This window comes from Embiotoca jacksoni, unplaced genomic scaffold (assembly GCF_022577435.1).
Source record: "Embiotoca jacksoni isolate LCO1_2020_lvr unplaced genomic scaffold, fEmbJac1.0.p SCAF_7, whole genome shotgun sequence".
Taxonomy (NCBI): domain Eukaryota; kingdom Metazoa; phylum Chordata; class Actinopteri; family Embiotocidae; genus Embiotoca; species Embiotoca jacksoni.
In genome coordinates, this window is record NW_027185425.1 from 13,371,911 (window position 1) to 13,395,865 (window position 23,955).

The 23,955-nt window shown below is 41.7% G+C and overlaps 1 protein-coding gene across 1 annotated transcript in view; it reads left to right on the top strand.

Moving 5' to 3' along the window:
- Window positions 1-19,611, top strand: part of angpt2b (angiopoietin 2b) — a 21,132-nt gene extending 1,521 nt beyond the window's left edge. Inside the window, exons 2-9 of the mRNA XM_069176278.1 lie at window positions 4,079-4,234; window positions 4,913-5,034; window positions 7,028-7,260; window positions 7,563-7,687; window positions 11,555-11,656; window positions 15,425-15,591; window positions 18,318-18,448; window positions 18,708-19,611. Coding sequence (XP_069032379.1) covers window positions 4,079-4,234; window positions 4,913-5,034; window positions 7,028-7,260; window positions 7,563-7,687; window positions 11,555-11,656; window positions 15,425-15,591; window positions 18,318-18,448; window positions 18,708-18,868 — 1,197 coding nt within the window. The 3' untranslated portion in view covers window positions 18,869-19,611. The remainder of the gene's footprint in view (window positions 1-4,078; window positions 4,235-4,912; window positions 5,035-7,027; window positions 7,261-7,562; window positions 7,688-11,554; window positions 11,657-15,424; window positions 15,592-18,317; window positions 18,449-18,707) is intronic.
- The last annotated feature ends 4,344 nt before the right edge of the window (window positions 19,612-23,955 follow it).

Sequence of the window (23,955 nt, forward strand, 5' to 3'; positions counted from 1 at the left end):
CACCCCTCTCCACCCGTCTCTCTATTCTTGTCTGCATCTCTCACAGAATATTTATGGTACACACTAATCCTCAGGCTGATTATGAGCGTTTGTGTCGAGTGTTTAGATTGGCCGACCGAGAGCAAACATGTTGATTATATTTCAGGATTTGAAAACGGGGGTTTCACGAATGCCAAAGCTCTTCCTGTGCTCCTGTCACTCCCCGCTTTCCCCACAAATTCTAAATTTTCTCTCTTCCTTCCCTCCCTTTTCTATCCATCTCTGTCCTTTCTATCAGGTCTCAAAATCTTTGTCTATGCTGCTCCCGCTCACCTGACATGCAGTCAGGAACACACATATGAAAACATACACTCGTATCCCCCTGTGTGTCTGATGTTCAGTCTATGAACTACAGGCCTGGTTTCCATGCGAGCATCCCATGAGGTCACACTGTATGTGAACGCCAGAGAGACAGCGACAGTGAGAGATTTCTTTCCCTCATGCGTAGAGTGTATTATTCATGCACAGGCTTTACAAACCATCACATATTGCACTCATCTTGGCATTGTTGGGTAGCCTCTCACCTTCACTCTCTCTCCACCGGAGACGTCATACAAGCGCCTAGGAAGGAGATGCACTTTAAATCCCCCTACATCTACAGAAAAAAGCTCTGCTGACACATATTGCTCTGTTGCCGACTTCACATAGCGTCCGGAGTGAGCGCAACGATCCAACCTTTCAACAAGTAACCCCCACCAGGCCAAAGTGATGCATAAATGGCTGTATGGTAGGTGGGATTTCCTCATAAACATAGCAAAACCCCAGAGAGACTCTTTTAGATATGTATGAGGGTATGCTGACCTTTCACCCCAGATGGCAAAGCCTTTTCAGCGCCTTGTGGATCTCATTAAGCCTATCTGAATATGGTTTGGGAAGAACTCAGTGTATGCATGAGTAAGAGCTTCAGGCATGTGTGTTTCGGTGTTTCTGTGAAACTTTGTACTATTGCGCTCAAAGCTCCCCCGGGACGCTACAACCCTGTTCGCGAGCCTTCCACCCAAAACCCCTCGAAAGAAAACACACACCCACACAGAGAATTAGGAGCGCACACACTTATGTTCCACAGAGGAACCTCCTGAGTGGACGAGTGCAACGAGACCGCATTAATGCTCCAGATTCCTTCGCTGGTGTTTCCAAGAAGAAACTGTTGTTTGTTTTCTTTGGGACTAACCCCCATCACAACCCTCCATCCAGACCCCTTCACCCTCTGCAGCCCTGAGGGGCTGGCAAAAGGGATGTGAGTGTGTGCTTTTGTTAGTCCTTTTTACAAGGCTGTGCAGATTATGCTAACGCAGAAATATTGCACATATTGAGATCAAGGTACCAAGGCTACTCTTGGTGACCTGATTTTTGGGCCCCGTAATATTTCATTAAATCAATGCTAAAGTAGTGTAACCCGCATTACTCACAATACTCACAACTCCAATTGGTCAATTGGTTTTCTTTCCTAAACTAACATCCATTTTTCCAACTTGAAACATCTTTAACTATAGCCCTTGAAACTTCTTGAAACATTCTTTCAAATTACAATGAAACACACTTTCTTTCTTTCATACCTCTTACATAAATAAAAGATGACATACAGAGGCTGAGTAGCAATGCAGGTTCCTCTGTTCATCATTGCTGTTCTATATGTAGTATGCAGACGCTATCACGAGGGTAGCACTAAACACATGATGGGACAAATAATGGCTCATAAACCAAAGCATGAAACAAACAAAAATTCTGATTTGATAATTTTATGGTGAAACTACTAGAGAAGACAGTGGGCAACCAGCACTAAAACAGTTCATCCTAACAGCCACATTAATGTCTGTATTAAAAACAAAGGCAGTGGATCTGTACATTTCACTCCAATCTACAAAAATGAATCCCATGCTGGAACTCAGAGAAAAGTCAGGGTATCTCCAAAATTATAAATATACATCCTTAGGAAACCATGACTATTTGGCAGTGTAGAAAACAAAATATTTCCTTGAATACCACTATGTTTGATGAAAAATAAAACTTCACTTTTGAATTCCTAAGGGAAATCAATAAACGTTCATGATCATACGAATACTTTTTTTCAAATATGTCAGTTCGGATTAAGTGGTGGATTGACTGAAAATGCCAACCCTAAATGAAAAAGACAACAACAGTTAAAAACATTTTCACAATGTAGCTAACCAACAGAACATGGTGTCAACCAGGGACTAACACAAGAATTTCCAATGAAAACAGTCCACAGTTAGACCTATCCAAGGTAATCGTGTCTGGAAAGTGATGTTGTGGTTGATTTTGCTATAATTTACAATGCTGTGGGCTTTATCACACTGTGCTTCAATGTATTAGGATAGAGACAGAAATATACAAATCTATCTGAATGGTTTGCAGCTTAAAGCAAACAGCAACCATGTTCCCGTCAACCTTTTAAGGTCAAGAACACATCATCTGGATTTCTACGTTGTTGCATGGACATATCCATCAAGTCACCATCATCATTGTGGTTCCTTGCAATCATGCCCATTACTGATGTGCCTCCGTCCACCATTATCATCCATCAGGACACCCAGCAGATATGTTTCCCATGTTCTCGGTAATTGTAACCGAGAACAAATGCATCTATTGGCGCAATGATTAAGATATCAAGTCATACAACTCCTACGATTTTCTGAGCACTGATCCCTCCTCGGTCCCTCTCAGACACAATAAAACAGAATTATGTAACGTCCCAAAAGTGATTTATTGGGCCGTATAGTACAGCGTGTGACAGAGCTGCAATTAATGCAATTGGCAGGGGGAGATGGAGTGTATGAAGGCCTCTGGATTGAGCTGCAGCACAAAGGCTGTAATAGGAACACTTTGGACAGGTGGCTGATAGCAGCTTGAATACGCAAGGCAGATTATGATGCAGGGATCTTTGGTTCTTCCTTTGGAGTTGGCTTTAATCCGTTTGGTAATCTCCTCATAACCTTCATTTTGGAGGGATTGTTCCTGCTGTCTCAGTTGTCCTAAAGTAGCAAAATGTGAGAGATGGATTTACAGAGCTGGAAGGAGAGGGCCGCTATAAAAGAGGGAGTTTGGGAGAAAGTTCAAGAGGATATAAGAGAGAAAGGGGGAATGATTACAAGCAGGCAAACAATTCAATTGGTAATTCATCTCAATTTGCCCACTTGAATCAGTATTTTTCAAACCTCATAAAAAAATAGACAAAAAACTCCTGTGGCAATGCATTATCATAACCCCATTTCACTCTCAAATGTTCATTTTTGTTGAAACAAACAAACAATTGTAGTCCGATTTGAATACTCTTCGATTTTTGCGGATAGCCACTCATTAGCTGGATCATTTTGGGTGTTCTCTCCTTAGAGACGTCATTTTCCAGTTGTGTGGTTTAATGAGTTAAATCTGATCTTTTCTCCCCGGACAAGTCATAAATATTAATGTTCTCCTATTCGATATTCTACTTTGCTTTATTGCGAAGGCACAAGCCGTTGCCGTTTATGGCAGGGAAGGTGGAATTTGACTACCAGATGCCGTTTTCTCAAACAGACCCCATTAATAAGAAAATCTATTTATTGGAGCAAGATGGATGCCATCCTATTTTTACTCCTGGTATAACATATGATGGGTTTTTGCCAATGCTTCTTTCTCTGGGCTTGTGATTGATTACAGAGTGTAGGCGTCTATCCCTGAAGTCCTGCACATGAATATCATGATGTCAAACTCCCGGTGTACATTTTCACTGCTATTTCTGAATACCCAGTGAAATGCCTATATATTTCATGATTGTATTAATGTAAGGGTCAGTATTTGCCTGAGGTTGACATGCAGATGGATGGATGGATAGATGGGTGGTGAGACACTGCAAGTCCCTTAGGGATACTAAATTCCTTGACTCCATCACTGCCTGAGAAGATGGAGGTGAAACAGACATATCACTTGAAGGTTGCCCCTTTTACACTGCATCGAGCTGACAGTGAGTGAATAGGGAGGTCGCATGCTAAAATATGAGTACTACCGCAAGGGAACAAGAGTCTGCTTGCTCTTCCTGCAGCTGGAGAACTTCATCCAGGAGAATGTGCGCTCTGGGATGGAGGAAATAAAGAGAACCGCAGTACACACCCAGACAGCTGCCATGCTAGAGATGGGAACCAACCTCCTCAGCCAATCAGCCGAGCAGACTCGCAAACTGACAGACGTTGAGACCCAGGTGAGTCACTCAGGAAGGACCACGGTGAACCTGGGACAACTTGTTTGCAGCCAATCCAAATAAACAACAGTGGGGGTCACACCCATGCAAAAACAAGCGATGTCACTTGCGAAACGCTCTGCGAATAGCTAATTAAATGTAAATCAGATGTAATCCCGCTGAGAAGCCGTGCCCAAAGGTGGCGGCGGACGCTTTAAAACAGCTGGTGTTTGGTTCTACAGGCTCTGCTCGACACAGCTCGGTGTCTGACAACAAGCCAATTAAAACATAAAGCTCAGTAGCACAACACAGATGTGTCTTCAATCATGCCACAGCGTTGTTATTACAGATTGGGCTGTTTTTTGGTCCTTGTGCTTTCGTTCTCTGTTATGAGAGGCGATAGAAAAATGCAACCTGTACAAATAGCTGAGCTGCTTTGTACAAGTTTTTGTCTCATCTGCAACTTCAAAACATGTCACAGGTGCGTATGAGATCATTTTTGCTCAAGTTTTGATTAGAAGATGAAAGAAGGCAAATTATGAGCTTTGTGATGTGTTGGGTAACACTGTTTATCCCTGGGGGTCTTTTTTATGAATTTATCAGATTTCTTTTTTTTTTTTCATCAATATCTCTCATTACCCATCCTTCTAGCTGCAGATACTGTGATGGAGTAATTCTTCAGTTTTCATCAATCTATAGGTGTTAAACCAGACAAGTCGCCTGGAGATCCAGCTGCTCGAGTACTCGCTCTTCACCAACAGACTGGAGAAACACATCCTCCTGCAGACTCAGGAGATCTCACGCCTCGGTGATAAAAACAGGTGAGCGCGCACACACTTCATCAGGCAAGACTTCCAGTGTGCTGGTAGGACTTTTACTGAGCACAGACACTTCAGTCTTAAACCCATTGTGGTAGTTTAATTGCCAGTACAGCGGGGAAGGTAAAGGTTTTTCACAAGTTCAGTTTCGGAGATACTTTACGTTATGCAGTTATTGCTGTGGTTGTTTTTGCTCCTCACTTCCTACAAATCCCTTATCGCTCCAGACCTGTGCCGGTCATAATGTTTTTCTCTTGGATTGTTTTGTTGTTGAGGCTTAAGTTAATGTTGGTGGTGCTATTTTCTTTGCTTTTCCTTTCCGAATATGAGCCTGCTGTGAGAAACACAAAACACATCCCCACCTTTGCATCAAAGAATGCTCTCAGGAAAAAGCCACTTCACATCGGGTGGCAGAATATAAAGGGCCCGCCAAAGTTTAATGTACTGTATGTGCACATGCATGAAACTAGTCCAATACAACGCCCGGAAAAGAATATGTTGAATGGCTTCAACAAATCTGAACAACAAGTGTTAGGAGGGGTTTCCCATTCTTCTCTCGAAGAACACAGGGTCAAATAAGGGACAGTAGGGGTTAAGGACTGGGCTCTGGGTGGTGAGGAAGGCAGCGTGTGTTTTTTCTCTTTGTATCTGGTTGTTTATCATTCAATTCATCTGTACCAACCGTGACCCATAGGGAGGACACAGCAGCCAGACACCTGTTACACATCTGGCCCCCCACTCTGCCCTTTAGCCCTTGTCATTCAAGTCCTGACATGGCTCCGACGAGTGAATAAATGAATACATCCCGACAAGGGTAGTCTCCACAACAGGATGCATGAAATTAGAATTATAGAGGCAGATTTGCAGCCAGGCGGCCGTGGAATGAAAGGGAAATAAGGGCTGCAGTGGTTGTAGGAGGGCTACTGCTGCTGAGCCTTAAGGGCATGGAGACAGTTTTTGAACTGCAGCCAAGCTAAAAAGGGCAGAGACGTGTTTGTTTTTATAGGCATTACATGTAAAATACGATTGGCAGGAAGTAGAGCACGTTGCAGAGAGAGTGAGAGCAGAATAATATACCATATATGTATTTCAATCATAATAAATAGAACAATATCATAAGCATAACAGTATAATTGCCCAGGATGTAATGTGATCCTAAATGCAATATTTGCTCTGTAAACTCACCAGACTGTTTAAACATTGAAGTGCTGGTTCCATGCCATGTTCTACACTTTGACTGTTCATCAATGTAAAATACACACAACACAGAACAATTTGTTAGTTTGCTTTGCCACGTTTATCGAGTGTTTTCTCACAAAGCAAATCTGAAATGGAAGGGATGTTTAAAAAACAAAATGGGATTGATACAGCTTTCTTTCTCGGCTGCATACTGAGCTGCTGCCCTAAAGAGAGAGATTGAGGATCCATCTTTAGTGTCGCAGCTGTGTGTCCATGGAGCTTACAAGTAGCTTGTTCAAGCTGGGTGGCTGGATTATTTCAATAAATAACTGCTGCAGAGTCGTTAGTCAACGCCATGAAGATCAAGCTGCAGGGATTTATGATCTTCATTTGGAGGCTGGGGTGTGCCACTTGTGCAGACACAAAGGTTCACACACACACACACACACACACACACACACACACACACACACACACACACACACACACACACACACACACACGTACATACACACTGTCAGGTTGTTGCCTCCTGGTTATGATCGAGAGGCTTAGCAAGCAGGGCCATCTGTGAGTGCTGCTGTGAAACAGGTGTTTATACGATGTTAGCCCAATGAGACTGTTGCGCTGATGTCTATTAGTTATCCTCTTCTAAAGCTGCAGGTTTGTGAAAGGTAAATGCTGAATGCATGGATTCTGCACCTGGACCCACTCTTTATATCTACTGCCCCCAAACAATGCAGCGTGCATCTTACAATGGTCCAATATTATGCCTTCAGACTGTGAAGAAAGATTTTTTTTTTTTTTTCTCCGACAGTTTTCTGGAAGAGAGGCTCTTAGCGCTGGAGGCTCGCTATGGGAAGGAGCTGCAGGGTTTGCAGAGCGAAAAGCAGCAGCTTCAAGAGCTTCTGGAGAGGCAGAGTAGACTGGTCAGTCAGCTTCAGGGCGAACTGGGGAGTTCGACGCTCAACAGCACCGTACTACAGAGACAGCAGGCCGTGCTCACAGACACTGTTCAGCAGCTGCTGGCCATGGTCCAGCACTGCAACGGTAAGGCTGAGCGAGTTCACTGTGTTTGGATGAGCGAATTGTGCTGTCAATTGTACAGATACATATTTACATAACAAAAGATAATACTAGTAACAGGATATTCTATTTAGACAAAAGGTGATTGAGAAAAATATAACCTGGAGCAGCTTGAAATTCAAATCTCAGACACATGCTTACACTGCAGACACCACAGGCTTAAATCAGAGCTTAACACTGCATGAAAACTCACATATGGGGTTGAGATTTGTGTCCAAAACCTGTAAGGTTGCCATCTGTAAACACGTGCTCGCATGTTTCTGCAGAAATCTCCAATGTGCCCAAGGAGGAGCCACTCACTTTCAGGGACTGTGCGGAGATCTTGCGATCTGGAGTGAAAGAAAGTGGAATATATAACATACGCCTCCACAACTCCTCACAGACTGTCAAGGTAGTAAGACTCTAAAGGCCATTGGCCTTTTCCTGCAAATATCATGTAACTGACTGTGACATGAATCTTTTTGGTTTGACATTTTGTCCATTTGTCTTAAGCTTTTTAACAGTGGCATCACGGTCACGTTTATTAACGGGCTTCTTCCAGCCTATGGAAGGCAAAGTTCATACAAACACGGTGTTTAATGACATTCAATGGGTTTATCATTATGTTCTGTACCACGAATGAATATTGGAAAAGCCAGGCTCGTCTGATGTTATGGTAATATTCTGGCCTTTTTGTATGATGCTTGATGGGGATGCCCGGCTGTGTTGCAGAAAATTAAACTAATCAGCGACAGTAACATTGTGCTTCACAGGCTTCATGGCAAGTGAGTGGGAGCTGCTCAATGCAAAGTCAGAAAAGCCTAGGAGGTACCTCGACTTATCTAAAGTAGCAAGCCCTTGTTAACTCAACCATGGCATCCACCAGCAGGCTATCCATTCTTTGAATCATATCTAGCATTCTTAGCTGGGATCCTCACTCTCAGAGCTTAGCAAGGAAAAAAAGATAAAAGTGAAAAAAAAAAAAAAAAAATTGTTATTCATTACTTTCAGTCTAGTTTGCTGTTGGCGTGATCTCCTACTGCCTCTGTTTTCCCCTGTTCTTCCTCTTCATTTCCTGTGGGCAAGGCAGCCAGGTGTTAGCCACTGGTGCCATGTGTTTCCTGCCAGCTGGGGCCAATGTACGTTTCCACTGATACAAGTTAGGACTCCCCAAATCATTGCTGCTTTCAATCTATGCCATCCAGTTCCAATGTGGCTGGCAAGCTGGGTGGCTGCATGAAAGTGGGGCAGCTACAAATTGCCCTCTTTTCAAAGCATAGATAAGGCTTTCTCAGTTGGACCAGGTACAAAAGGCGTATGCATATGTATGCAGATAGTGGCTATACGAGACCTTCATCTGTGTATGGGTCTGACAAAAAAAAAAAAAAAAAAAAAATACCAAGGTTGGGAATCATAATGATGATTACAAACCAAATAATTCATTGTTTGGATCAGCTCTTTCTTGCATTAGTCTGTTGCATATTCTTCCGAGAGCTACATAAGCACAGGGCTCATTAAGTCAAACACATTAGGGCCTTTTTCTAAACACACATTAAGCAGTGTATTTTATCCCCAGAAAAATAGTAACCATGGCTTTATCTCTTTTAGAAAGTCATAATAGATCTGAAGTTCTGCATTATGTTGTAATGGATTTGGCGCTAAAATGCCTGAATCTTGGAAAATAATAAGAGAATTTAGAGGATTAAGTTTGACTCTGGTCTAAATCAGAGTAACGACCACATTTGGGAAATGACTTAAATTGAGACTTCTATTTCTAGAACCTGTTTTTGTTTTCAGTGTGATGCCTTTAAGGCCAGAACATTGGCCTAATGTGCCACAGGATAATCGCAGCATATTGACAATCCATTTCCGGGGGGTTAAAATAACTGAGTGCCTTTTCACCTTAATTTAGCTTTTCTATTCTGGGAAAGAGATGGAAACTTTTTTTTATTTCTGACAAAACAAAAAGAATAGCCAGTTGAGAAGATGTCGAAAGAGAGCCCTTGGGATTCTGTCAACACATCAGCATCTATACGGCCTGACTCTTGACATGTCAACATGGTGTGTTTGGTGGACAACATTCAGGAAAATTAATTGTCTTTCATCAATAATCCTTTACTTCACATGTTGCAAGCAATGTGTTTGAGTTAAAACTGTCACTTTTAATATTTACAGTTTGAGGTAACAGCATTGTATAAGGTTTCAAATATCCAGTAGTGCCTAAGAAAACTGATGGTGTCCAATTCTGTACCCTTGAGGAAAACCGAATACACGTATTCAATTAAAAATGATCTAATCTTACCACCCACGGGAGAAATGCACGTACTCAGTAATCACCATACCTAAAGGAGGCTGAAATACATCCAGTTAAACACCTTGAATATCTAAGACAAGTCCCTTAACAAGTCTTCACTTCACCACACGAATAAGTCCAATTCACTCCTATTTGTTCTTCAAAACATATCTACATATGGCAAAATGTGCAGCCAAGCAAGAAAGAAAACAGTCTGTGTAACCATAAATACAGAAGCCTCCTTGTCAACCCCCACTCAAGGGAACAAGAGAACATGCTGAAATGTTCGTTTTTTTTTCTTCCCACCTGGGTCATATCATTGCGTGACATCCCTGAAAAGTAGGGTTGCACCCCCCCACCCTCCCCCATATTCCTGAGGCTTCCAAAGCGTCCTTAAAGAAACAAAAAGGGTAAAGCGTGTTTTATATTTTTCATGTCATTTCGTCCCCTTTTTTTTCTCTACTTTCCTTTTGTAAACCACTGTGGTTTTCTAAGATGTGACGTTTTGAAACTAATCCCTGTTTACTGATATGTCCACTCGGGACTAATTAGACTGAAACGTCAAATGGCTGAAAATGGAAAATAAAAGTAGGCTAATTATACTGAAGTAAGTTAATTATTGGTAACAATATTTTTGTTTTTAAATTAAATCATGTTTAGAAATAATAATACATTTTAATTTTAAGATGTTTCAGGCCTTCTTTCATTTGTTTTTAATGGCAAATCAGCTTTAAATTTCAGCACAAATTTAGTGCTTTCACATTTACAGGTGTTACAATAGGCCGGTATTGACAATAACCTAGAAATATTGATATTATGTTAAAATACATCTGAAAATGTCAAAAATAATTCAGCACCAAAAACAATCTAATTCACCCTCTAACATAGTAGGTGGTGGTATTGCTCCTTAACACTGGTTCCTTCACTGAGCCAGCCCTAAAAAAAAACAGATGTTACACGAGTGTTTTTAAAGCTCAGTTGTAATGGTGTTGGACTTGAGAGTTATTTTCTCTCTCCTGGTTATATTTTAGGCCGAGTCAAAGAAGCAAGTCACAGGTAGGGATTCAAACCCTCTCAGTGTTTTAGTCAGTGATGAGAAAAGACAAACAGATATGGCTAAAGCATGTCAGGTTGAAGCCATCACTAAATCACTGGCCTACTGGAGACTCTTCACCTCACTACCCTCATATTTTGAGTGCCAAAAAAGGGAGAAAAAAACCTACAAACAACCTACAAACAAATGTAAAGACGAATTTGACTAATAGCATCATCAGTATTATTATTTTGTTGAATTTATTGTGATAATATCGTTATAATGATCTTTTGGCCATAATTGTGTAGTGAAAATCTGATAGCATGACAGAGCTATTTCCAATATAAATTAGAGTTTAAAGCTGGACGAATCAATATATTTTTTAAGAACAGTAAGTCAAATTATTATGTATAATGCAAAATGGGCCACTTGTAAACCCAAAGAAAATCACCCACTCTCAGATCAACTGAGCATTTTAGCCGTTCAGCTGATTGTTTTAGTTTGGGTCGACCTCACTGCTTTTTGACAACCTTATTTCCAGGCCCAAAAGACTGCTGTTTTCAGCAATGAAAAGGCTCCAATGTAGTCACTCTGTGCCGACTACCCAACACTAAAAAACAGTTTGTGACAAGCTGGTTATCACAGTGGCACATTTAGCTGCTGAAGAGCCAGCAGCTGGTGGAGGATGCTGGCCTGACATTCACCAGGTGGCTTGAAACAAGACTTCAAATCAATGCTCTGCCTCCTCTGAATATAGTGACATGATTGTCAATCAATTGTTGTTGCTGGAAGGTTTCCTTGAATAAAGCAATATCACAGAGTACATAAACATGCCTAAGATCTAACCAAGCGCTCAATGCCAAGTTTTTGACAGACAACGCGTTTTGATTCCGACACGGTACCGAAGACGTATTGATTTTGGTCAACTGGCCCTAACAGTCCTTCGTTTCCAGGTGTTCTGTGACATGAAGACCACAGGCGGGGGGTGGACGGTGCTGCAGCATCGAAGAAATGGCTCGGTCGACTTTCATCGCGGCTGGAGGGACTACAAAATGGTGGGTGAGGGTCGAGCACTATCCCTACAGGTTGTACGGATCGGTATTGTGGGACCGGACAGGAGGGTTCAATAATTGTCCGAGGGTGGTTTGGCACGGAGAGGCGTGGGAGACCGGCTAGCCTGTGATCCCAGGTGACCTGCGGTTGTTGTATTTGGCCGCCCTCATGTTTTCTACCACCTCCCATGTTATTGCACCTGCTCTCGCTCTCTCTGCCTGTTGTACTCCCACGCACGCGCATGCACACGCACACGCACACGCACACGCACACGCACACGCACACGCACTTCACTAACTCAGGGCACTACTGTTTGTATCCATCCTCAGGATCCCAGTGGCTTTCCTGCATAGAGATGTAAGTGTGTTGATGCAAGAAACAGCTTTTCCAAAAACAAACTGGATAGAATACAATCTGCTCAAGAGACTATGAAGTCGCTCCAGTGTTCTGGCTGAATCGAGTATGTTCAAACACCTTTGGCTTTTGTTTTGTTTGGAATTTAAATAATGCTTTTGTAGAATCCCATCACAAAGTTTTCCCGATGGGAGCAATATTCCGCAATAGAAAAACATTGAAAAAAAACTAGTCTTGCAAACCTTTTTGACTTGTTAAATTACACACGGACTACATTAACTGAGGTTGGTTTGGGTTTTTGATTGAACAGAATAGCAATTTGTCTCTCACCCACGCCAGCAAATCAATTGCCATGGCTCTGATTGGAAATAAAATGCAGGGAGGACTAACTGCAGACAAAAAAAAAAAAAAAACTTAAAAAAGACTTTCAAGGACAATATTTTTACAAATGGATGATGAATATTTGGCTGTAAGTTGGGGAGTGGGAGCACAGGGCCCCTGCAGATGGCAGATAACTTATGTACTAAAAATGCTTCACTGCACACTCCGCATTCTCAGAAAGTGCGCTCAGGGTTGATCAAATGTTGCACCCAGGCCTGCTGGTCAGATGACAAATGCTCCACGGCTCATACTATATATTTGCTCTCACTTAAGGCCAATAACAAACAGAGAGTCTGACAGCTAGACAAAGCGACTTTGAGTTCAGAGGCAAACAAAGAGAAAATCTGTCCTTTTGTTGAAATAGATGAAGGATTTAACACATCAGATGTCGATTTCGGAGTATTTACTATTTGGTCTTGAAAATTAACTCCTAAATAATAAGTCTTATTGGTTATTGGTATTGTTATTGACTGACAAATTACCATGGACAGCAAAGTCTCAAATTCATTTGGCCCCTTTTACACTGTATCCAGCTCACATAAGGGAAAATGTGACAGTCAAACAATTTTAGACACTCATTAAAATGCTGTGTTTTGTTGCTATATTCACCTCTTTGAGTATAGCTGTCTCTCACCCCGTTTCATTCCCCATACACATCAGTTTATATTTCAGTAAGTAGCCTTGGTTTGGACTGGTGTTTGTTAGCACCTTAATTGTTTAACTGTTCACTGGGCTACATCCAGGAGTGGAAGACATATTTAGGTCCTTTACTTCAGTAAACGTACTAATACAACTCATCATTACAAGTTAAAGTCCTGCATTGAGAACTTTAATTAAATAATAATGTGAGTATTATCAGCAACATGTACAGTACATAAAGTATTAAAAGCAAAAGTACAAACTAAGCAGTAAATGCTTCCTGTGAGTGTTTTCTATTATATATCATGTTTGTGGATTAATATTACTGCTACATTAATGAGCAGTTTACTGCTGTAGTTATTTAAGGTTGTGCTCATTTAACTGCTTATGCACTGTTGCTTAGTTTAATCTACAGTAAAACATCTAATACATCAACAAGCTCAGAAAAAACAGGCAATTTCCAGTGAATCCAAGAGTGTCTTAAAATAGTTTATTTTGCTTGAAAAGTAGAAGAATTTTCTCAACCCATAAAGGAACATATAATCCTTTAGTTTAGCAAAAAAAAAAATATAATTTTAAATCACCAAATTTGGAGATACACGGCTTTTCATGGACAGAAAGGGTATAAAAAAAACAACAACAGTAATCTAAAAAGTAACTAAAGCCGTCAGAAAAATTAAGTGGAGTAAAATGTACAATATTAATTCCATTTGAAAGTATTCTATTTATGGTGATTGCTGTGTGGGGATATAATAACAAACTGCTATCTAATGATTAAAGCTAGTGATGTCAATCAGGCCCCCAACGTGTGTCTCAGCAGCAGGCATCCATGGATCAGCCCTCTTTATCTAAAGCCACCCGGTGGCTTTCACTTGTGGATTGAAGGGCCCTTTTGTGGGTTTGGAGGCTGTGAGAATCTTGGAAACCCCCATCAGTGCACCAATATGGGTTGACAGCATGTCTTCCAGCCTCTGCCACGGCACTTCTTGACTAGTCCCTGATACTTAGCACGTTTCCTCTCCTTAGCTTCTTCAGTGTGCTCTCTCATGGGCACTTTGAGTTCCAGCATAATTAGTTGTTCGCAGCCTTAGAGGTGATAGTCATGTCTGCCCGGAGTCATGTTGACACAGTGTGCTCTGGAAAATTCAGCCGCCTGCCTTGGTGGACTTCCAGCTGTGAGTCAGTGCCCGTGTGGAGGAGGTGCTGTTTCTCTCCAGCTTAGACAAAGGTGATAGGCTTCTTCAGGGCACGGTGGTGTTTACAGGAGCTGATGGTAATGGATATGCTTGGGTCCTGGTGCCAACAATCGTGGTCTTCCTCAAGGGTCTTTGGGCAGCTGCTCAGAGATGATCCAAAGATCTTCTTTACGGCAGCGAAGGCAGGAAGATATCTTGCTCATTAGAAGTCAGATATTGTGTAAATTCATCCTGTTCGCAGCTCTTTGTCTCCCTTGTGGAAGCTGAGCTACGTGTTTGTTAGCTAATGTTGTAACTTCATATACTGAGAGAACCAGCTGCTGCTCAGCTGTGAATGTTCAGAGATCCCGATGTGATGTATCACACTGTATAATTCAGAGATTTCAGCTATTATTTACTATCTGCTGGTGGTAGCTATTGCACAATGCCGGGAAATGACATGAAGTCAGCCAGCGCTGGATAATTTAATGAGTGACACTATGCTGGAGTGTGTTGATGGATTTGCAGGAATTACATAGCGGACATTTGGGCACAAGGATGTTGTAGTGATGACACATGTTGTGTTTTAGGCGTATTGTTGCAATCGTGCTTTCTGACTCATTTCTATCCAATATGTGTTCACTTTGGTTAAGATTTGGAAGCCAAAGCATCTAAGTGTTTTGCATTTTAATGAAGCCATTCCTCATATGGAAGCGTCTGCATTTGTTATGTTTCAACTGCCTGTATCTTTAAGCAGCATACCCCAAAATGTCCTCCTCAAAATATATTATTTCCTGTGGTCTTGTACAGCTTATTGATCATAGTTATTTTCCATTGCCAGCAATGAGGTAGAAAAACTATGTTCATGTCCAATTTCTAAAGTTCAAGCAAACAGTGGATCAGTTCACAAAGCCGGTTGTTATTTTAGTTTTTATTTTATGAAAGTATTTCAGGTCCAGATGGAGCATTGGTCGGACATTAAGGCAAATTAAAGTCTCAATTGACTGGTCCTTAGCTTTGGGAGGGGAGTATTTCACTTCCTAAATGTAATGGACTGTCTTAGCCCATCAGAATGATAAATGTGACTTCTTAAATTGAGGTCCATTTTCATATTAACTCCAAAAACACTTGGCAGGTCGCTGGTAAAATCATCCCCCCTTGCTAGATTGTTTTTTTTATTTTTCTCATACTATTATTTCTCTGTCTTTGCATCTAATCCAGGGCTTTGGAGATCCGTCTGGGGAACACTGGCTGGGGAATGATATCATCCACAAGCTGACCAGCTCCCAGGAATACAGTCTGCATGTCCAGCTAAAAGACAGAGAGGGGAACGAAGCTTTCTCACATTACGACCGCTTCTACATTGACCAAGAGGACAACAACTACAGGTAACTTAACAGCATGAAGTATAAGTTTAATTTGTGACTGAACATTGACTCTGGCGTAAAGTGATGCAATTCACAGACCTAAGTTCTTTATTTGAATTCTCGAATCATCCGATTACCAAAAGTGTAGAGTAATTGGTTCATGATATCACACGATATAACAACATGCTGAAGTAAAACACTCTACCTTATTTTACACTTCTCTAGGATTTAATTATTTCACTTTGTCAGAAATATGACATGAATAGGACTATAAGGAAGGTGCTCTATTTCACTCTTCAGTTTAAGTGTTTTATTAAGAGCTGCTATTGTTAATGGCATAATTATAATACAGTACCACTCTTTCAATTGTTGCCTTCCCTCTGGATGGAAGACACTCAGATTAGAAACCGTTATCAACACTTCAAATTCCTCTCCATGTTCTCCTTTTCTAAGCTTTTTTATCATCAAGCACCGAAGTTAAGGCACTGCTTGGATCATTTTTAAGAAAGTCATTCACAGCGATGAGCTAAGTGGAGGGCACCCAGCCACTTGCGTCCGCCTTCATTTTTCTTTTCCCATCCCCGTGGCTACCGCTGTCCCTGAAATTCCCCAGGGGGAGGCGCATCCGCTGGAGTATAACAGGAATGGCTCGGCAATACCTGGCCCTGCCAGGAACTGACAACTCAGACAAAGCTCCCCGGCAACCCTGCAATCACTAACAAGATTATGTGTGGGTGTGCTGAAGCCACTCCGTCCTCCGAAACAGACAGAAATAAAATACAAACCAAAATATTTCGGGTTCGATTTCGTACAAATTCACAGGAATTTGTCCTTGTTTTGTGTAAGTTTTATGGAGATTGATGCTCTGAGAGATGATAAATCATAATCACATGTGGGTGTGCTTCCAAGATCCCTAATAGTGCAGCAAATTGCATTTGCCTGAGTTTCTTCTGCATAATTAGCGTGATAAAACAGAATGTTTCACAATTTTGCCGCAGGCTACACCGCGTGAGGTGAAGCACCTGAGTGAATATAATAACCCCTGTAGCAAGCTACAACTGAGATCATGCTCTGTTTAACTATTTCAATATGTACCAGCTTCACTAGCACACTGAAGACGCCAGCTTTGTCTGTGGGGTTATATTAGAACTCCCAAGCCGAAACTACAGAGCTCCAGTCAGTCTGAGCAATTCTCAACCTCAGCTGCATCCACTGCGCTCCCCTGAGAAGCATCAAGGTCTTCACCTAGAACTCAGTAACAAGATTCATACATTAATCATCGACATGACAGGCCACCTTTGTCTTAGAGGTAGCCAAGAATAGCTGTTCTTAGTAGGAATTCTTTGAATGTAATAGTATCATTGTCATTAAAGCGTATAATAACAATTTAAAAAGACAGTCACCTTGAAAAGGACTTGCCTGCGGTCTGTGGTATTGGTAGAAAAGCTGAACTAATACATCTGGAAGTCATGGCTAATGTAAATGTTTTGGTGCTGGCACTCTCCATAAGCCAGTGTTTCCAATAGGATATCCTGCGGTCGCCATCCTGTCTAATTTGATATCTTCTCATTTTCTTCACATCACTGAGCCATCATGAACAGAACAGTTCTCCAACCAAACATCCCCTTATGTGTTATTCCACTCTCTTTGCTATTCCATCATCATTCCCATCCCCCAGCACTGTCATGTCAAACTCCCCTCTTGCTTCCCACTCATGATGTGCTGGCCTGCCCTGTGAACTTACAAATTCAAGAGGAGGATTCCTCATTTAGTCATCACAGACAGCGTGCCCCGGGCTACAGAGGGGGGTCACATAACTCAGGGGCGAGTGCGCCACTAACTAGACAGAATGACAAGGCAAGAGGAGAGGCCAGACAGCAGGACTGACCTCCTCATCCACTCTCTTCAAACCAGTGCTGACACACACACATGGATGACAGAATAGACACAGAAACACACATATATTAATGCACATGTACTCGATTGCTGGGCCGCTGTATGAAAATAATTGAATGAATCAATTTAACTTGGGCAGAGATTTCTTTCAGTCTGGGTAGTTTCACAAAGCACAGCATGGAGGAAAAATAATGAGAAGTTCCTTGGGTTCGTTTTTATATTGATGTTTAGCAACGATGGGAACCTGCAGGAGCTAGTACCTTGTATTATACATATGCTAGGAAGGCTATGATATCCTACAGTGGCAGGATATGTAATCTCACATTCTCTGTTGATTTAAGATTTGTGAAATTATACACACATTGAAGGTAATGCTGCACGAGATAAGAGTTTTATCCAAAAATATACCCCGATACACCAATTTCTAATGACAAGGAGGCGCTGCAGAAGAAAGGAGCATTGTATTGTGCCCTATTTAAGAATGCTGCTACTCGCTTGGTTCGCCAAAGTGAAATTGTGAAGTCAGATATACCCGCAAATCAAATAAAGAATGAAAAATTTAAGAGTGAGCAATCAGAAGCAGAATGGACGCCCGTGTGAACCTCAGCCCTTCGGTATGCCTTGGTATTAAGAAATCACAGATCAACTGCTTTGGTAAACATTAGCCTGTGATCACTTTACTAACAAAATATTAGAGATACTGAGCGTCATACACTTTTTAGGCAGAATCCACTCACTGTCATTTGCAGTTGCCAACAAGTTGCCCAATGCGGCTTTTAATAATGAATAGAAGTGCCCGCGGCTGAAACTCTACACTTTTTTTTTTTTTTTTCCTATTCTCCTAAATCCAGCCTTCACACCGAAGGCTTCAGCGGCACAGCCGGACGAACCAGCAGCCTCACCCACACCGGCAGCCAGTTCAGCACCAAGGACAGAGACAACGACCGCTGCACCTGCAAGTGTGCGCAGCTCGGGACAGGAGGTACGCCGCTTCGATCAGCAGGCGCCCCTCATCTTACCCCGTCTCAATCTGTCACTCCTTATAACCCATCTTGTTAAACATTTCTATCCACCTGCTTGTAAATGTCCTGAAGTGCATTTCATTATCCCTCTGCGCCAGTATAAAGTTACTGCTGACTTACAGCTGTACATTTGGGTGTTCCATTTCATGAGCTTGAATACAATTAATTCTGACTTCATTTTATTTTTCCTTGAACCCTTGGGCAATACTTCCTCTGCAGGATGGTGGTTTGAGGCCTGCGGTCCGTCCAACCTGAATGGCATCTATTACCCCGCCTCGTCCGCTGTGGTCCGCTACAATGGTATCAAATGGTACTATTGGAAGGGTCCGAATCTGATGGCTACCATGACAACCATGATGGTTCGCCCAGCTAACTTCTGACAGCATGCCTCGTCCTTTGATGTCTGGTTGTGAAGCGAGTGTCACCGACGGAAAATATGAGAAACAATATCCAGGAAAAGCTATATTTTGAGGAGGACACGAGAAGAAGACTGCTTTTGGACATCTTGGAGGGGTCCTTTAGCAACCGCCTGGGGACATGTGGAGTCTCTCGGCAAATGACTGTGGTTTCAGTGGATTCCTGAGTGAGGAAATCCATCAACCAAATCTATTCACAAAGGTACCCAGGCTATATTTTAATAAGGATTGTTCAGCAGTGAGAGGAAGGAGGCAGAGACAGAGAGACATAATATCATAAATCAAATTATGCAGCTACCAGTTACTCAACCTAAAACTTAAAATCAGTTAATACATGGATTAACCTTTAAAAGCACTATAGCAAAACATTTTTTGATATAAACATGTGAAACCTTTTGTAGTGCCTATTTCCTGTGAAGTAATGTTTAAGGGAACATGTCTAAACTGCAAAGATTCACACATAGCCATTAGTGCTTGTAATTTACATAAAGTCAACAAATTAAAAAAATATATGCTTTAAAAGTTATTTAATTTCACAATTTAGCTACTTGAAATTTTGATATTGGTAATATCTGTAATGTTTACGTGTCTGTTTAAAAGTGTAACTCAGCCAATACACAGTACAGCATATCACGGCCTCCACTTACTTCATTGGTTTACCATTGGTCACATAACAACACCATAAGAGCAACAGTAACATCCTTTGCTCGATCTTCCAAAGGGCATTTCATAACGAAATGTCCACGATTCTTTCCAGTCACACCTCTCATAAAACTTTATTTGTGAGAGACTTTCCTTATAAAAGTACATCATACACATTCTCGGGTGTGATTTACTTCCAAAAGAAATGAAACATTCATAATACCATCTGGAAACAAAGCTGTAAATTCCATTTGGACTTTCTTAAAACAATAAAATCCTATACAGTTTTTCGCTGCCTGTAGCCCACAGTGCAAGCTGCGTGGCTCCGTATTAGCTACATAAACTTCAATAAGTAACGCAGTGCTGGACTTGGGGAAGTCAGACGAGGACTGCCTTGCACCTTTGATCTGGTGAATCACCCAATAACACTGATCCCTGTGGTACGCATTACAAATTGGATGGTTTTCACCTCGACTTACAGTAACCTGCATTTGCTGGGCACAGCAGCCGCTGCTAAGTGGAAGATAACACACGAGGACGTCGGCTGGCCAGATCTACAATGTCTGCGATTTCCTGCACTTCATACGGTGAAGGACAGCAGAGGGACAGACAGACACAGCACTTAAACATCTTCTCTGCAACGGCCAATTGTGATGAATTTCTGACTGCTGCAAATGAAATGCAGCTGCAGCAATGACACATTAATGTCATGAATTGTGAGCCGGGTCTTGGTTTTCTGATAGGTCCTAATTAGAGGTTTTTACAATAAAAAAAACAAATCGAATTAAAGAAATGCGTTTAAGCTATACAGTAAACAAAACAGTTGCTTTTTGCAAACAGTTTGCTTTTTGCAAATAAATAGCATTTCTGTGTTTGGCCTCAGTGAATCTGCAAAGGACTCACCCTGGCTCAACTGCATTTGATTTACTACTCCATTAGAAAATATGCAGGAGCTACACTCAAGACAGTAAAACTACTCAAAGGGAAAACAGGGCTGCTACTGTGTCGGACCATATCTTGAACGTGTGTATATAAATATATGATGCTACCACGCTAGATTCTCTGAGCCAACTACAAATATCATTATAAATGGATCTTGTGCCAGCAGCTCTGGATATATACGGCTGTATGTTGGCTGGTTGGGACGACAGACCTGAGCCACATAACAGATTGTAGAAGCAGGAAAGCACCACCCCTGCACACACACATACACTCTGCTTGCATGCAGTGACCCCATTGCTAAACAAGTTTATTACGACCTCCAAAGGCTGGACAGGCGATAGATCACAGCGGGGGAGGCCAGAGGTGAATCCATCAAAGCAGGTTTAATAAAGACCACTTGATTTGGCCTGCTGGCTCCACAGATGAAATGGTTGTGTTCAGGTCCAGTGAAGCAGACCAGAGTCTGGGTCGCATCACTTCTCTGCTTGTCCCAGTCCCGGTATATACAATTGGTTATTTGTAGGCAGAGAGGCAGAGCAACAGGGACACAGTAACTTTAAAAGTGTATTACAATATTGTCAATATTTGTGACAGTGTGATCATAATATACTGTATACTAGGATTTGTAAAATGGACTCCGACATCAGAATCAGAATCAGCTTTATTGGCCAGGTATGTTAACACATACAAGGAATTTGACTCCGGTTGTAACTTCTCTCTCAATGTGCAAAAACAGACATATTAATTAGACAAATAGACATATTAAATATATACAAACATTACAAACATATATACACCTAAAAAATGATGCAATTGCACATAGTGCAAATGGTGCTCATGCGGTTGGGTGTAGTGGAAAAAAAGTCCAGTGTTATTGGACATGTTATGTGATTAGCAGTGACAGCCTGTGGATACAATTTTTTCTTTTTTTCTGTTTTCTTTAAATAACTAGTGGTTTGACTTGTATCTCTATTAGGACCACACTCAGTGGAAACACTTCTCTAATCTAATACTTCAGCCGTGTTTTGGCAGATTCATCATTACAAATTCACGTTGTTTAAACAAGCATTGCTCAAACCAACACATCATCATTTTCAATTGTGGTTGTCAAAGTCTATGAATATGCAATTCAAATTGAGTGCAGTGCAAAACCGCTGAGAAAAATATGCACAAAGCAACTACAATTTCCCATTTGCTGTAAGCTAATTCTTCCTTGAATTATACATACACATTTTAATGTTGTACTGTAGTCGGTTTATTCTTCCCAAACAGCGGATGCACTAAATGTACAGACATTAGATGTAAACTCACCAGGACCTCCTGGTTCTCTGTTATTTCCCTCCATTTTCTCTGCTTTTTTCACTCGTCTCTGTATACTTGAGGAGTAATGGAAGACTCATAACGCCCCAGGCAATTTTCACATCTGATTGACTCTTTCCCGACTTTTGTAAGCCTTCACCTTGCAACTTAAATTCAGCTCACAAGTTGTAGTTTTATGCATGTGGTGGACTATTTCTTGGCTGGGCAGTGAGTTCTTATGGTCTCTCCTGGTTGCCTGTCGACTTCACAACAAGATGAAAGGTACATGAAACTACCAGTAGGAAGTTACTCTGCTATTTTAAGTGTGACAGCCCCGTAGTCCGTATGCCTTGGTACTGCATGTGTGTGTACGCGTGTGTGTGTGTGTGTGTGTGTGTGTGTGTGTGTGTGTGTGTGTGTGTGTGTGTGTGTGTGTGTATGTGTGTGTGTGTGTGTGTGTGTGTGTGCGTGGCTGTGTCTTGCAGGTCCTTGGCTGGGTGAAGCTGAGGTACAATCATGCTAACTGGGAGCACCTGGCCAGTGTTCCTTAGTTTATTTTGATATAACCCGACCTGCCCAAACGCCCGTATGAAGACAATCTCTTCATCATACACCAAGCTTGGTTATTTTGTACTGTTGCAGACTTTTGTTTTTACACTTACAACATCACATTTGACTGCATTCATGCACCCTCATATACTACTAATTGACCGCTACACTTCCTTGTAAATATGATTCGTAAATTTACTTTCAGTTTATTATTGTAAGTTTGGTGTTCATCTACTACCTCTGTTGAGGCACACGGGGATGTCGTAACAAACTGGGGGCTCGTCCAGGATTTGAACCCAGGATCTCTCGTTCGTTATAGTCAGCCACACAAGCCTTTGTAAAACAACAATGACATATAAGGCATCCCCGAGATGTTACTCCAAGTGAGCTACCTTCAGATGAGGCCAGGCAAGCTGTCCTATTGCTTTCATTCTTTATGCTAAGCTAAGCTAGCTGACTGTTGGCTCTAGCGTTCTGTCTAGTGGACAAATATGAGGTATGAATGAAGAAAAAAATATTCCCATTGAAATCACTGAAAAGGAGCATTTTCTAAAATGTTAAACTGTTGTTTAAGTAATACTGGTAAAAATGAATTGCTGAATTGGTAATTAGTATTCAGGATCTCCAAACTAAAAAGAGTGTTTTAAAACAAGAGTATAATGTAAATTTTCTGTATGAGCTGTTGTTTCTATCATATTATTTTCAACAGTATGTTTTCTGAATATAATTACTCACTTCCACTAAATTGAAAGAGACAGAGCTAAAGAGAAATGTGTTTGTGGGTGGGTGGAAGGGCAGAGGAAAGGATGGGCATGCATGTATCCTTATATGTGTTGACCTGCTGTTTATATTAACCTATGTGAATAGAGCGTAACCTGGTCAGCTTCTGCTGGCGCTTTAAAACTCGCCTGAGGATTTATCATCCGGCTCTGCTAGACAGCTAGATGCAGAAGAGGAGGGAGAAAAATGTACAGACTGCATGAGAGAGGAGAAAATGAGGAGGCAGAGCCAAGTGCTCATAAGTCCTCGTCTCTCAGAGCTTCTTCAGTGTCTTTGATTCATAAGGGTGTATGATGGCTGACCAGGGCAAGGGCAAAAGGAGGAAAAGAAAGAGGGCTAGGGACTAATTTGTAATAGTTGTCCTTGCTGTGTGGTTTACTGTCTCAGCATGCAGCACATTTAACGGGGGTCATCGAAAAAGCAATACCAACCGTATATCAGTCTGCCATGTGCAATACATCCGCTCCTATCTTTCTTGGGTTTTTCTCTAAAGAAAGAGAAAAGGCTAAAACAGCAGTTGTCATGTTTGAAAGGGTGACGAAAGGGGGGGAAAATGCCTCCTCAGGCCACTTGGGGGCACTGGTGGCACAAAGAATCCCCTCAACCTTTCTCTCTCACACTTGGTGGAGTATCAAGTGATGTGGATCGAGCTGCCGCTCGCTCTTTCCATTTTTCCCTCCACCACAGGTCTGGATTATATAACTATGCATTCATTAACGCATCTTCTGCCATGTGCTCCCTTCCCAGCAGATGGTTAACTGAAGGCTACAAAGGACATTAAGGGAGGAGAGGGGGGAACTACCCAAGGAAAATCACATCAGAAAACCCTCATAAGGAAG